This window comes from Megalobrama amblycephala, linkage group LG4, assembly GCF_018812025.1.
Source record: "Megalobrama amblycephala isolate DHTTF-2021 linkage group LG4, ASM1881202v1, whole genome shotgun sequence".
Taxonomy (NCBI): Eukaryota; Metazoa; Chordata; class Actinopteri; order Cypriniformes; family Xenocyprididae; genus Megalobrama; species Megalobrama amblycephala.
This window is the reverse complement of record NC_063047.1, coordinates 55,151,555-55,165,275: the sequence shown is the minus strand read 5'-3', so window position 1 is coordinate 55,165,275 and position 13,721 is coordinate 55,151,555. Positions and strand designations below refer to the sequence as shown.

Genomic DNA, 13,721 nt, shown 5'->3' with positions numbered 1-13,721 from the left:
AACATAAAAGTATTTACTTTTGTCACTTTTGTTCAATTGAATGCATCCTTGCTGAATAAAATTTATTAAATGACGCATAGAAAATCACATTTAAAGGTGCCCAAGAATGCTTTTTCACAATATGTAATTTAAGTCTAAGGTGTCTCCTGAATGTGTCTGTGAAGTTTCAGCTCAAAATACCCCATAGATTTTTTTAAATAAATTTTTTTAACTGCCTATTTTGGGGCATCATTAACTATACACTGATTTTTTTCAGTGCGCCGCCCCTTTAAATCGCGTGCTCCCTGCCACACAAGCTCTCGACTATATTACAGCGCATTTACAAAGTTCACACAGCTAATATAACCCTCAAATGGATCTTTACAAGATGTTTGTCATGCATGCTGTGTGCATACATCGAATCATATGAGTAAATTATTTATTTTGATGTTTACATTTGATTCTCTATGAGTTTGAGGCTATGCTCTGTGGCTAACGGCTAATGCTACACTGTTGGAGAGATTTATAAAGAATGAAGTTGTGTTTATGAATTATACAGACTGCAAGTGTTTAAAAATGAAAATAGTGATGGCTCTTTTCTCCGTAAATACAGTAAGAAACGATGGTAACTTTAACCTCATTTAACAGTACATTAGCAACATGCTAACGAAACATTTAGATAGACAATTTACAAATATCACTAAAAATATCATGCTATCATGGATCATGTCAGTTATTATTGCTCCATCTGCCATTTTTCGCTGTTGTTCTTGCTTGCTTACCTTGTCTGTGCACAGATCCAGACGTTAATACAGCCTTTCCTTGTCTAATGCTCGAACATGGGCTGGCATATATGCAAATATTAGGGGCGTACATATTAATGATCCCGACTGTTATGTAACAGTCAGTGTTATGTTGAGATCCGTGTGTTTTCCGTAAGTCTTTTAAACAAATGAGATTTACATAAGAAAGAGGAAGCAATGGGGTTTGAAACTCAATGTATGTCTTTTCCATGTACTGAACACTTGTTATTCAACTATGCCAAGATAAATAAAATTTTTCATTCAAGGGCACCTTTAAAATACAATAATAATATTCAACCAAAAAACAATTATAGTTTTATTTTAATTTATAGTTTTATTTAGTATTATCATATGACATCCCCTTCAATTCTAAATTAAAATCTATGTGCCATGTGCTTGACATTTTTGGCAACAAGGAAGTGAAGGAGACATGAGCAAATGTTCAGTCACAATCTGTCAAGGCTCCATTGTGAGTTCATTTTAGACTAGGAAATACATATCATTTCAATTTAAAAAATATTCATTGTATATCCAAATGTGTTTTCTAAAGTTTTTGGCCATTTTTAATGCACATTTTGTAAATTCATTAACTCAAATACCAAAAAAAAAAGTGTGTTATGCATAAATGACAAAGTCCTATTAGGGGGTAGATTTTTTTCTGTATAGCTGCACTATTGTGTATTACTGGCAGGGCAGTATAATAGCCTTTTTGCCTGTGTTTTAGGTTTATGTTAGTAAGTTTTATAGAAGACAGAGGAAAAGCTACCGTATCCAGAAAGTATTGATGTTAGTGATGACAGTGCATCAGGAAATAAGGTCGTAGTAAGATGAAGATCAAGGATAATAGAAGCAGTAAGGGTGGTGGAACTGATACGATCTCATCCACTTCCGCTACCTCGCACTGGGCCCTGCCCTATGCTTGGGAAGTTCCTGGAAGCAGTGACAGTGATGGCAGAGATGAAGAATAGAAGTCATAGATTGTGGAAGTCAGGTATTTGGATACGTTATCCTATGCAAGATGTGATCCATACTTCAACCAGAGGTCAGGAAAGATGCCCCTGCCTATTGGCCTCACTACACTGACAGTCAGGGATGCTACAAAAATGGTGACTAAATGGGTCAAGATCGAGTTAGGTGTGGAAAGTGTGGGCTACACTGAAAAAGATGAATCTTGTTGCTTTTCACTCATGCCACAATCATTGATTTGGAATTCCAAGAAAGAAACAATGCTAAAGATTGTTTTAATGTTTTTTTTAAAAACACTAAGACATGGTTTCACTATTTTCAGGCAGTGAAGTTACATCTGAATTTGTCAAGTTTTTGACATTTTCACATGTGAGTTCCAAATGAAATAAAGCAGTACAAGCTGAAATGGAATGTTAATAAAGCTTTTTAATGTTTTTTGAAACACTAAGACCTTTTCACTACATTTCAGGTAGTGAGAATGCATTTGAATGTGTGTGCAGTATTGCCAAATTTGCCAAAAATTATTTGCCCTAATAGGACAATGTCAGTTATACAACCCGAATTCCGGAAATATTGGGACGTTTTTTAAATTTGAATAAAATGAAAACTAAAAGACTTTCAAATCACATAAGCCAATATTTTATTCACAATAGAACATAGATAACATAACAAATGTTTAAACAGAGAAATTTTACACTTTTATCCACTAAATGAGCTCATTTCAAATTTGATGCCTGCTACAGGTCTCAAAAAAAAAATGTTGGAACGGGGGCAACAAATGGCTGAAAAAGCAAGAAATTTTGAAAAGATTCAGCTGGGAGAACATCTATGTTCTATTGTGAATAAAATATTGGCTCATGTAATTTGAAAGTCTTTTAGTTTTCATTTTATTCAAATTTAAAAAACGTCCCAACATTTCTGGAATTCGGTTGTAAATGACGAAATTTTTAGAAAATGATTTTAGCCTTAAATTATGTAAAATATAGTCATTATTTTTTTCTAACTGTGATTTCATAATCCGTCCCATAGAGGGTTAAAAAAAAAGATCTTACTGACTCCAAAACTTTTGAACAGTAGTGTAGTATTTGAATATGTGGAAGAGCGAATAACTACAATTTAATTTGTTCGTCACACATATGGCTTTAAAACACTAGAGATATAATATACTAGTAGTGAACTTTTTAACTGAACTATCCTTTTAAAGTTTAACATTTAAGTTTTCTTGTCCTCCATTTACAGATGGAGCACTCTGCACTGCAGGCGGAGCTGCAGAAAGAAAGACAGGCAAAGGAGAATGCTTTGGCAAAGATGCACATGGCTGCCGACAGAGAGCTTGAGAACACAGAGCTTCTGCAACAAGTCAACACTCTCCAGGTGTGTTACTGCACATCAGACCTAATACCAGAGTAATAATGCTCAGTGAGACTTTTTCCTGTATTAGCATGGGAAAATTCTTGGAAAGAAGGATGGACAACTGAAGTATAAACACTGCTTACCTCATTCAAACCCTTCTCATTGCCTGTAAAAAAGTGTACTGTACATTCTGCTGCTTGATGATGTATGAGAATCATTCAGCCTCCAGTAAGAGTCACATCTTTGAATCAATGGCTAAAAATGTGTTTCACAGGAGGAGAGAGACCGTTTTAAGGAGAAGGTGGATGCTCTTCAGGGTGATTTAGAGCAAGTTAGGGAGGAGCTGATTTGCCCTGAGAAAGTGGCTAAACATTTAGGAGAGCTGATAAGAGCCATAGCTACAGGACAAGAGGAACTAAGGTATGATAGATTTTTATTATATATTTTAGCAAATTAATAAATTAATAATAATTGAACTGTGTGGCTACAGATGTGTCCATCTGATGGTGATATGTCTTTGTTATCCCATCCAGTTGCAGCTTTGAAGACCTCGGGGAACCAGTGAACAAGAAATGTATAGAGCTACAACAGGAGGTGCGTTGTGTAGTATCTGCTGCTCAGAGAGATAGAGACGAGGCCCAGCATTGCCAGGACAGACTCGCTGGAGAGATGAGTTCGCTCAAAGAGAGACTTAGGAAGTACCAAGAGAGATACCAGACTCAGGTGAGCTGACATTGTGGCATTCAATTCATCATTATTTGAAATATCATCAATCAGATGCTCACATATTCCAGTATAATGTCTTCCTATGAAGTGATGCTGATCTCCCTCTGTTTGATTCCAGCGGGCAACAGAGAAGTGTGATGAGGAGGCAGAGCTCCATAGGTTAAGGGAGGAGCTGGAAGATGCTCATGAGCAGCAGTACTTGATGCTGAAGCGTTTAGAGGAGACCGAAATCGACAGGGACCGTCTACTTGCTGAATTAGAAGAACAAGATAAACAGGTGCCAGAATGAGAGTGTTTAACATATTCAAAATTTTAAAGGGGTTCTATTATACCCTTTTATGAAGTCTTGATTTTGTTTTTGGGGTGTACAAGAATAGGTTTTCATGCTTGACTGTTGAAAAAACACATTATTTTTCACATATTTTACAATATTTCAGCACCTCTCTTCCCAGTCTTTCTCAAATGCTCTGTTTAGTTCTTGTTTCGATGAAGCCCCTCCTTTTGAAATACGAAATATGCTCTGATTGGTTAGTGGCCTAGTGTGTTGTGATTGGCAAACTACTTAGAGCGTGTTCCGGAAATGTCACTCCCCTTACCATCTTTCATAAGTTTCATCTGCTCAGGTATAAACATTAATGATGGCATCAATTTTGCCATACCAATTCGAGCCAGATTCATACCCTGAGAATATTTACTTACAAGAGGATCGTGCCGAACCTTTGCAAGCACAGATTTTACAGGATGTTTCAGAGTGGTAAGTTCCTAAGGTTCAGTCTTACAAAAGCGAGAGCCCTGTAGCTAATCACTACATCAACACTTTAATGTTAGCTAGCAGGCTAGTGGAACCTTTGTTTACATCATAGCAACAACATAAAACTTATAATTGGAACTATTAATAGAAAACAAATAATAAAAAATACTTTACAGGTTGTGATCCACAAACAACTGATTGTCCCGACAAAAAGGGAACTGCTCCGTCTTTCAGGAGAAGATTTTGTCCGTAACTGGCATTGTACTCTCTTAGTTTTTAGAAGCTGTCCTCTGTAAATTGTGCAGCACACAAATAAACATTGGCATTCTAATGTTCAGGAACAGTGTTAAAAATAAACTTTAACCCCTGTTTTCTAAGTTTGTCCGCCTAAGGAAGGCCAAACAAAGGGGTTTTGAAACAGGGGTGGAAAAAACAGTCTCTCTTCGACATGGCAAAAACACGCTACTAAAGCAGGTCATCTTCGTCGTCTCCAGTGCAGCTCAACTAGACATCGCCCCCTTTTTTTTGCATATTCCGTGTGCAGGGATTATTTAATTGAGTGACATTTGGAAGAAGTGCATTGTAGTCCCAGCGAGCTGTTTGTAGTTCTTGAAAAGTGGTTTCTGTTAAAGAGAATATCCTTCTTTAGAGTGGACTTTGAGCTTTGTAACCTCGCAGATCTTTAATGCTCAAACAACATTACACACTAATTAAAGTTAAAGTGAAAAGTGTAATAGGACCCCTTTAAACATCTTTTGTTACATTTGTTTGCCACCTTCTTGATTTTGTTCTGTTTTGCTCAGTTTTAAGATTAAATGCATAGTTAAGTCATGAAACTCTTCAAAGTAGCTGATTGCACTTCACTCATGCCAGTAGCAGCAGCATAGAATATCCATTCTTAACAATACAATGCTGTTAAATCTATTTCCAGAGTTGTCATGATTGAGATACCTTCAGAGCTTCAATCAAAATGTAATGTGTAGGGAACCTATGTTGTAATGTGTAGGGAACCTTTTTTTATTTACCCTTTGACCCTATGGACAACTAAAAAACTGAATGAGAATGCTTTACTTTCAGTCAGCCATTATTAATTTATAGATCCACAATAGACCTTAACTTGTATTTTACTTTGGATATAGCTTTTTTTGTTGTTGTTGTTGTTGTTGTTCTAGATGAAAGCTGAGGAGAGCCAGACTCAGGAGCAGTTAGATTCTCTCAGTCTGGAGTTGCAGGCACTCAGGAGATCATTTTCCTCTGCTGACAGAATGGCTGCCCAACAACTGTCTGCAGCTAAGGACAAACTTCATTCACTTCATAGCACTATAGAAAAAATACATCTGGAGAGAGCAGCGGTAAGACAAAGTGCAGGCTACTTAAGATCTTTTTGTTTGGAGCAACATCAATGTGAGAGATGTTCACTGATGATGATGTGTTTATATGCATGTAGAATGCAGAGGAGTTACAGAGCACCAAGATTCAGGCTGCCCAAGCCATTCAGGACTTGGCTAGTGCTGAAGCAGAAATCCAGGTTCTCCAGAAGCTTTTGACAGATAGGGTAATGTACAGTATCTGCTCAGAATCGTTAGACTTCAGTCTTCCGTTTTATCATCCTTTCAACGGATCTCTGACATTTTATGATTGTCGCATTTCGCCACCTAGTGGCAGTCGCACTGAACTTTCAAATTGATCATGAAGAACCTCAGCTTATTCACTATGGTAAAATGAATGAATAATGAATGTGTGAATTTGTGCACCCAAAACCAATTATCCCCAATACATTAGAAAGAAAAGCATAGTATGTTTTCTAGAGCTAATCAGTGTAAACAGTTATGTAATTACAATAATTATTTATAACAGCCCATTTTACAGAAATAGTGTTTAAAGAATGTTTAATTCTTAAACTTATTTTAGTTAAAAAAATATTTGTAATTCTCACATCATGCTCATCGTTTTGATTAGAATACATCACATCTGGTCAGGCAGTCACATATGGTCTAGCTGCAAAAGGTCAAATGCGGTGTTTCGGTGCACCCAAAGCTCAAATCGAAATATCAGAATATTCTGCATACTTGATTTTCGAAACTCCATGTAGTTCCTGTACTACTCTCAATTGGAAATGAATGACTTCCAGTATGTCAGAGATAGTGAAAAGGCGGCTTTAGTTTGTTAATGCCCTGTTAATGCTACATTAATGCATTCCCTGGTTTCTGTTGAATGAAGGTTCATGAGACAGATGGGAATCTCCACAGTGTCCCAAACTCTAGTATTCAACAGCAGGAATTGGACAGATTAAACCAAACCTTGAAAAGGCAACAAGCTCAGACCAAACGTCTCAAAGATCAACTTACACAAGCCAAAGAAGGTTTGTTTGCCATCTTTCCATGGTAACTCCTCACAAACACCCTAGCATCATGGTGGCGTGTTTTGTGACGAAGAAAGCACCATGCATATTTCCTTCAATGCAAAAAGTGACTTATTATATATTGTGGTTTGTTTAGCTAACAACGGAAATCTAGAAGAGCTGCTGGACGAGATTGGAGCCCTGAGGGAGACTCTTCTACAGCAGAATAACTTCCTGTCCAGTTTAGTAGATCCCCTGCCAAACACAGGATATTGGTACTATGTACCATCAAATCAGAATGTAAGATATCATATTTTGAAAAATGTTATTTTAGCATTAGAAAAGGAATACTCTTGTAAGTGACTTGACTTCACCAGTGTCAGTTTTGTATTATAATCAGCATGTTATTCGTCTTCAGGCCCCTAGTTTGGGATCTCAGGGCACGCAAGACTCTGGATTGGGCTTTGTGCACCCTCAGTCCCCTGAGAGAGGCCGATGGTCTGGCCACAGAGCACAAAGGGAAAAAAGACCTCCTGTTAATGGAGGATACTGGGTCTACTCCCCCCATCTGCATGCTCAAGGAAAGAGAGGCAAGTGCCACAGTCTCTCTCTTCAACATCATCATGGTAATGAATATCATGTCAAAGCTGTTAAATCTGTCCACATGTTTTCTCAGATGCTCAGATGTTCAGAGACAGTGGAAGAGAGAGCGATATGGATGGGACACGCTTCACACCTCCATCTGGCTCTGCTGGATTTACTTTACCTGATGGTACCGCTTTTCCTTCCGGTTCATTTATCTATAGTCACCCTGTACATGGCCTCCCCAATGGCTCAAGTACAGTCTTCTACGGGCCACCTCCTGATGGAGCCAGGCTGGTGTACGGACCTCCTCCCAGCAATCTTACTATTCCTCTGGTGCCCAGCGGGACACTGCACTGTAATGTGCCTGGACACCAGGACTTGGTGAGAGATACTATATACAAATTTCAAGTTAAATTGAGCTCTATTATTTCCTGTTGAATTACACCACTGTTGCATTATTTTACATAATTTATAAATATATTAGACTTTAAATGTATTAGACATTTTATTTAACATTACGTTTTTACATTGACAATGTTTACATACACAATATTATATTGCAATATTAATCAGAATTTTATAACATAATGCAAGCACGATTACCCAATTAAGACAATATTCCAATTATGGGGAAATTTGAATATATATATTTTTTAAATATTAATAGAGATCACAAGTATTGTGAACTTTTGCAATGGTATTTTGCAAATAATGTTCTTGTGTGCTATTGTTTAGAAACGTAATACTTTTATTCACCAAGGATGCATTCAGTTGATCAAAAGTGACAGTTAAGACATCTATAAAGTTACAATTACAAAATATTTGTATTTCAAATAAATGATGTTCTTTTGAACCTTCCATTCATCAAAGAATCCAAAAAAAAAAATCATAATTTCAACAAAACATTAAGATGCACAACTATTTTCAAAATTGATTATAATAAGATAACATTAGTCGCTTTTTCACCATCAAGCCGAACAGTTCTAAGAATGGTAAGGAACAGTTCCAGTTATATTTCCACTTGAACCTGGTACGGCACGGTACGATTACAAACCGTTCTCAGTCAGGAATTCTCAGCACGATTGGTTGGTAATAAAATTAATAATATAATTTCAATAAAATTAAAAGAAATATCTGATCATCCTCCTCCAACTCGGTTACTATTTACATTTCATATCATCTGTAAACTCTTGCGTTACCAACGCAACAACTGACGCATTTGTATCACATTCCAAAGAGCTCAGTTTTTTTCAGTCCCATAGTGGAAAATAAAAACCATATCCGTACCGGCTGGGCCGGATCGGCACGGAATGGAATGGTTAAGCAACAAGAATGGTTTGGCTCAACGGTGGAAAAGCGGCTGTTGATAAAGTTTCTTGAGCACCACATAAGCATATTAGAATGATTTCTGAAGGATTGTGACACTGAAGACTGACTCCAGGCGGCTGAAAATTAAATATTAAATGTAAAATAAGTAAAAATAAAAGTTAAATGTAAATTACATTTTCAGATATTTTCAAATAGAAAACAGTTATTTTAAATTGTAATAATATTTCACAGTATTACTGTTTTTACTGTATTTTGATCGAATAAATGCAGCCTTGGTGAGCATAAGAAACTTCTTTCGAAAACATTAAAAAATATAACTGATCCCATATTTTTGCACTGTAGTGTACATGGAAATTTTTTTAATTAGAAAGTAAGTTTTGGTAAAAGTAGTTTTGGTTTGTGTTTCAGGAGCGTGATCTGAAGAAGGCAGAGCGTAGGCTGAGAGAGGAGTGTGCTGATAGAGTTCACAGTGAGGAAGAAAAGCACACACTGCAGGAAAAAACAACAGAGCTGCAGCAGGAAATCAAACGTCTGCGCAGGACTATCCACACACTGCAGCGCCACACGTCAGTGAGCATGGCAACACCAATATATCATACTCAATATGAACTCAGCATAACACACAGCAACTCTGAAATGTAAACTACATATTATTGATAAAATTTAATATCTAGTGCCTTTCATTTTTTTTGGGTTCATCAGGAGTGGGCTGGAAAGCACTCTATTGCATGCAGAGGAGGAGCAGTGTGTGCTGGGAGAGGTGGAGTGTGTGGAGAAGACCCTGCTGAAGCGCAGAGCAGAGCTCAGAGAAGCTGACAGACGACTTCTAGAGGCTGAGACAGAGCTTAAAGACACTCGAGCCAAGGTCTGACATTAGTGTTCCTCTTAGTTGGGGAGCCACGCTCTTAAACTACATTAAATAAACAAAATAGCTTCCCTAACACTGGTCTTTCTAAATATTACATGTATACATCAACTTCCGAATTGCTATGTCTAATGCTATGTTTGCAGACTAAAGAGAGTGTTCAGCGCTACAATGAGGCCAGGAGGCGAGTGGAAGAGACAGAACGAGAGCTGGTGGTGATAGAACAGAGAGCTCAAGACAGCGCCACAATGCTGGTCCAAACCAAACAACAGCTCAGGTGAACACAATTGCATTGAACACACATTGAAAAAAACTAATTACTAATTTCAGTTCTGAATCCTTACAACTGCTGTGTGTAATTTATACATCATTAGTGGCACCAAACAGAACCGTTTCAAAAAGGTTTGCCAAACTCTTTTTTTTTTGTTCAGACAAAAAGGTAGCATGGTGTTGAAAGCAAGTGTTTACACATTTGGGGGAAATCAACCTATGAATGGTTTAATGTAATTAAAATATTTTAGCATCAAAAAATTACAGCAGCTTTTAAGGAAGTTTAGTTTGAGCTGGAGAACTTGGTATTAGCAAAAATGGAAATGGAAATGGAAATGTGCTACTGAAGGAATCTTCAAGAGGAGGTTAAGGAGCTGCAAAAAAGGAAACAGGACCAAGAACAGACTCTACAAGAAGTAGAGGAGGTCCTCGCATGTCAAGATGCAAAGTTTCAAGAAGTCAACAGAAAGCTGGATAGAGCGACTGACAGGTACTACAACTATAATTTCAGTAAATCGCTGAATGCAGAAAATTTCTCTCCACTGAACTGTCTGTCTCTTGTATATAGACTGGAAACTGTTGAGAAAGAGCTCAGAGAGACCCAGAGCCTTGAGGCGAAACTCCTGCAGAGCTGCAGAGAGACAGAAGACACCCTAACACAACGCAAAACTGAACTGGGCAAAGTCAACACTAAGGTAACACGTGTAAAGACACTGATACTTTAGTTTAGCAAAAACTCATTAAATAGTTCAAAAATGACAGTAAAGACATAATGCAACAAATAATTTGGTTTTAAATAAATGCTGTTCTTCATAAATTTCTGCCCACCAAATCCTGGGGGGAAAAAATGTTTTTCAAACTTTCTTTAAATAGCTTTAAAAACTAAATAACTTTCAGCCATGATCATAAGAAATGTTTCTTGAGCACCAAATCAGCATTTTAGAATGATTTCCAAAGGATAATTTGAATATATAAAAATAGAAAACAGTTATTTTAAATGGTAAATGAGTTTTACTGTAAATTAACCAAACCTTTGAACAGTATTGTGTATCTAAAAAAGTATTACATCAGTGTGACTTTGTGGGTCTTGTGTGGGATACAGGTGGTATTGCAGCAGGAGGAGCTGTCTTTGCTGGACAGGAAGCTGGAGCAGTGGAAACAGGAAGAGGAGGTTTTGAGAATTAGTTTGGAGCAGCACAGGCAGGGCCTGTTGGATGTGCTCAGACAGGGAGAAGAGGATGCCCAACTCTTACACCAGCGCATTCAGGTTTTTCACACACTCAAAATATTAGTGCAGTGTTTAATTATTTAGGAAATACTTTTGATGAATATTTATGAATGGTCTGGATATGTGTAGGAACTCCGTGTGGATGTGCAGTCTTTGGCCGTGCAGAAGGGAGAGCTGGACTCTCAGCTGTCTGAGAGTAAAGCCAGACTGGCACAGTACAAGAAAGATCAGCAGCAGCAGGAGGAAACCCTGCAGAGCATCCGTTCAGCCATCAAAAAACACACAGCAGGTCTGTTACATTAAGAGTGGGCAGTTTGACATCATGACATTAATTTAACATCGTTTAACATCTGCCTCAAACAATAGGGGCTTTCGTACCGAATAGTTTTAGGAACTTAGTTCTAGGAACTAGCCACTAGGATAGTTCCCCAAGAACTAATTTCTCCCTCAGGCCATGTTGCTGGTTGCATTCGCACCAGGAATAGGAACTGTGAAGCAGCCAACAGCGGCGTCTTTAAGCGCGGCATTTACAAACGCTAAAAACTGGTGGATGGAAGCCGTGATCAGAGCTGTGTTTGTTGTGTGTCGTGGGTTTCGTGAAAACGGAAATGGGATGTAAACGCATAATTTACGTGACTGAAAGAGCAAAAAGTTGGCCTAAGAGACTAAATCTCCTATGACAACTTTCAGTATTACATATAATTGAGGCAGAGAAAAGAACACAACCCTGTAGACAACAGGTAAATGCCGTTATCATTGTTTTCCATGTTCGTGAAGTAAATATGTTTACATGGCTTTTAAAAATGCCGGGTGCTTGTGTTTGACATGCGTTTGACCAATCAACGTACACTCACGTCACTGATAGTTCCTATAGTGCTGGTTTAGACCCTACTCTGAAGTAGGAGCTAATAGTTCCCTCGAAAGGAGTTCCTAGAACTAAAATCATTCCTAGCTCCTGCGGTGCAAACACAGCAAAATCCTGGTACTTCAGCCAATAGTTCTAGGAACTATGAAAAGGTTCCTCCTTTGTGAAAGCCCCTAATGGTGTGAGTGTTAGATGAGAGGTGGAAATGGCGTATTTTGTAAACTTGTTTCTGGTCAGTTGACCGAACAGTCACTTTCCTTTGAGAGCCAATCCTGTGCTGCCATTAAAATTTGAATTAGCCAAAATCTCACTGCACCTTCAAAAAGTCCAAAACGAGGTGTGTAGACTGAAAAGATCCAAATAGTCAAAGATGCAAAAGGAAGCCTGCACACTCAAATAATGAAAAAAAGATGCTAAAAGCCACTGCTTTACTGAAAAATGGCAAACATTTCAAACTTTATTGGTCACGTGATTAGTATAATTTGACATTTTGATAATTTTGGTTTGGTTTTTCTGTGATATATTTTTGTAGCAAGTCAGTAAGTAATATACCAGAGATGAGGTTATCCTAATATATACATATAAGTGTCTGTGTAGAGAGGGGAAAAAAATAAAAACTACTGCTTGTGGTACAGAAATGGACAAATTACAAAAATAAGTCTGAATGAGTGGAAATAATATGGTTCACCCAATTAATTTTGGGTGGCACGGTGGTGCTCCGGTTTCCTCCACAGTTGAAAGACATGCAGGTTAGGTGAATTGGACAGTCAAAATTGCCTTTGTGTGATTATGTGTGTGTGAGAGAGCCCTGTGATGGACTGGCCATCTGTCCAGGGTGCTTTTGGATAGGCTCCAGCCCTATGAAGGTCATAAAAGGAATAGAAAGAGAATTAATTTTGAGAATTTGTGTGTTTAGAGCTAAGGCATGTGTTGGAAATGGTCCAGTTGGAGACTGGGGAATTAGAGGGAGTAAAGCTGCAACATAACCAGAAACTGGACCAGCTAGAGAAGAGCCAGGAAACTCTTCTAAAGGTCAGTCCTAAACATTATTTCGTCTTCGCCTGTACTGTCTGTTCTGATGTTTGATGTGAAGTTAATATGTATGTTTCTGCTGCTCAGGTGCGCATGGAACTGCAGCATGTGCAGCAAGACCTGCAGGAGCAGCGTGGGGAGGCTGAGAGACAGATGAACCTGTTGGAGAAAGAGAGAGCAGAGCTGCACACCCTCCAACAGAAGAGCCTTGACCTGCAACAGCAAACGGACAAAGAGAGGAGCAGCCTGCAGGAACAGTGCAGAAACCTGGAGGCCAGACGCACACATGCTCAGAGGTAACATATGAAAAATTAAAAAAATAAAATAAAATCTCACATTTCTTTGGCATTGTGTGTACATTCTTCAGAGACTTCCGAGTCATATTGGAAATATTGCTGTGTCAATATCTGATGAATCTTCCACTTTGTTGTTAGTTGTTATTGTCATCATGACAATTAATATGATTCCAGAGTTATCTCTTAACTGTCCTGCACAGTTCAGCTCCATCCCTAGTTAAACACACCTGAACCAGTTAATCAAGGTTTTCAGGATTACTAGGGTACTTCTCAAATGGAAGGCTACGCATACTACTGTATTGAGGCTGTGTCCTTCCTAGTCCAGTCCTTTG

At 38.1% G+C, this 13,721-nt stretch overlaps 1 protein-coding gene across 6 annotated transcripts in view; it reads left to right on the top strand.

Annotated features, from left to right (window-relative positions):
* The window catches only part of cntrl (centriolin), a 40,621-nt gene that overhangs the window by 19,182 nt on the left and 7,718 nt on the right, over positions 1 to 13,721 (top strand). For all 6 annotated transcript variants that reach the window (XM_048190083.1, XM_048190086.1, XM_048190084.1 and 3 more), the window contains 19 exons: positions 2,988 to 3,122; positions 3,376 to 3,521; positions 3,635 to 3,824; positions 3,946 to 4,104; positions 5,751 to 5,930; positions 6,026 to 6,133; positions 6,799 to 6,940; positions 7,077 to 7,219; positions 7,338 to 7,509; positions 7,596 to 7,885; positions 9,242 to 9,399; positions 9,536 to 9,698; positions 9,845 to 9,975; positions 10,318 to 10,458; positions 10,537 to 10,663; positions 11,071 to 11,235; positions 11,326 to 11,485; positions 12,978 to 13,093; positions 13,181 to 13,389. In XM_048190083.1, coding sequence (XP_048046040.1) covers positions 2,988 to 3,122; positions 3,376 to 3,521; positions 3,635 to 3,824; positions 3,946 to 4,104; positions 5,751 to 5,930; positions 6,026 to 6,133; positions 6,799 to 6,940; positions 7,077 to 7,219; positions 7,338 to 7,509; positions 7,596 to 7,885; positions 9,242 to 9,399; positions 9,536 to 9,698; positions 9,845 to 9,975; positions 10,318 to 10,458; positions 10,537 to 10,663; positions 11,071 to 11,235; positions 11,326 to 11,485; positions 12,978 to 13,093; positions 13,181 to 13,389 — 3,035 coding nt within the window. The remainder of the gene's footprint in view (positions 1 to 2,987; positions 3,123 to 3,375; positions 3,522 to 3,634; positions 3,825 to 3,945; positions 4,105 to 5,750; positions 5,931 to 6,025; positions 6,134 to 6,798; positions 6,941 to 7,076; positions 7,220 to 7,337; positions 7,510 to 7,595; positions 7,886 to 9,241; positions 9,400 to 9,535; positions 9,699 to 9,844; positions 9,976 to 10,317; positions 10,459 to 10,536; positions 10,664 to 11,070; positions 11,236 to 11,325; positions 11,486 to 12,977; positions 13,094 to 13,180; positions 13,390 to 13,721) is intronic.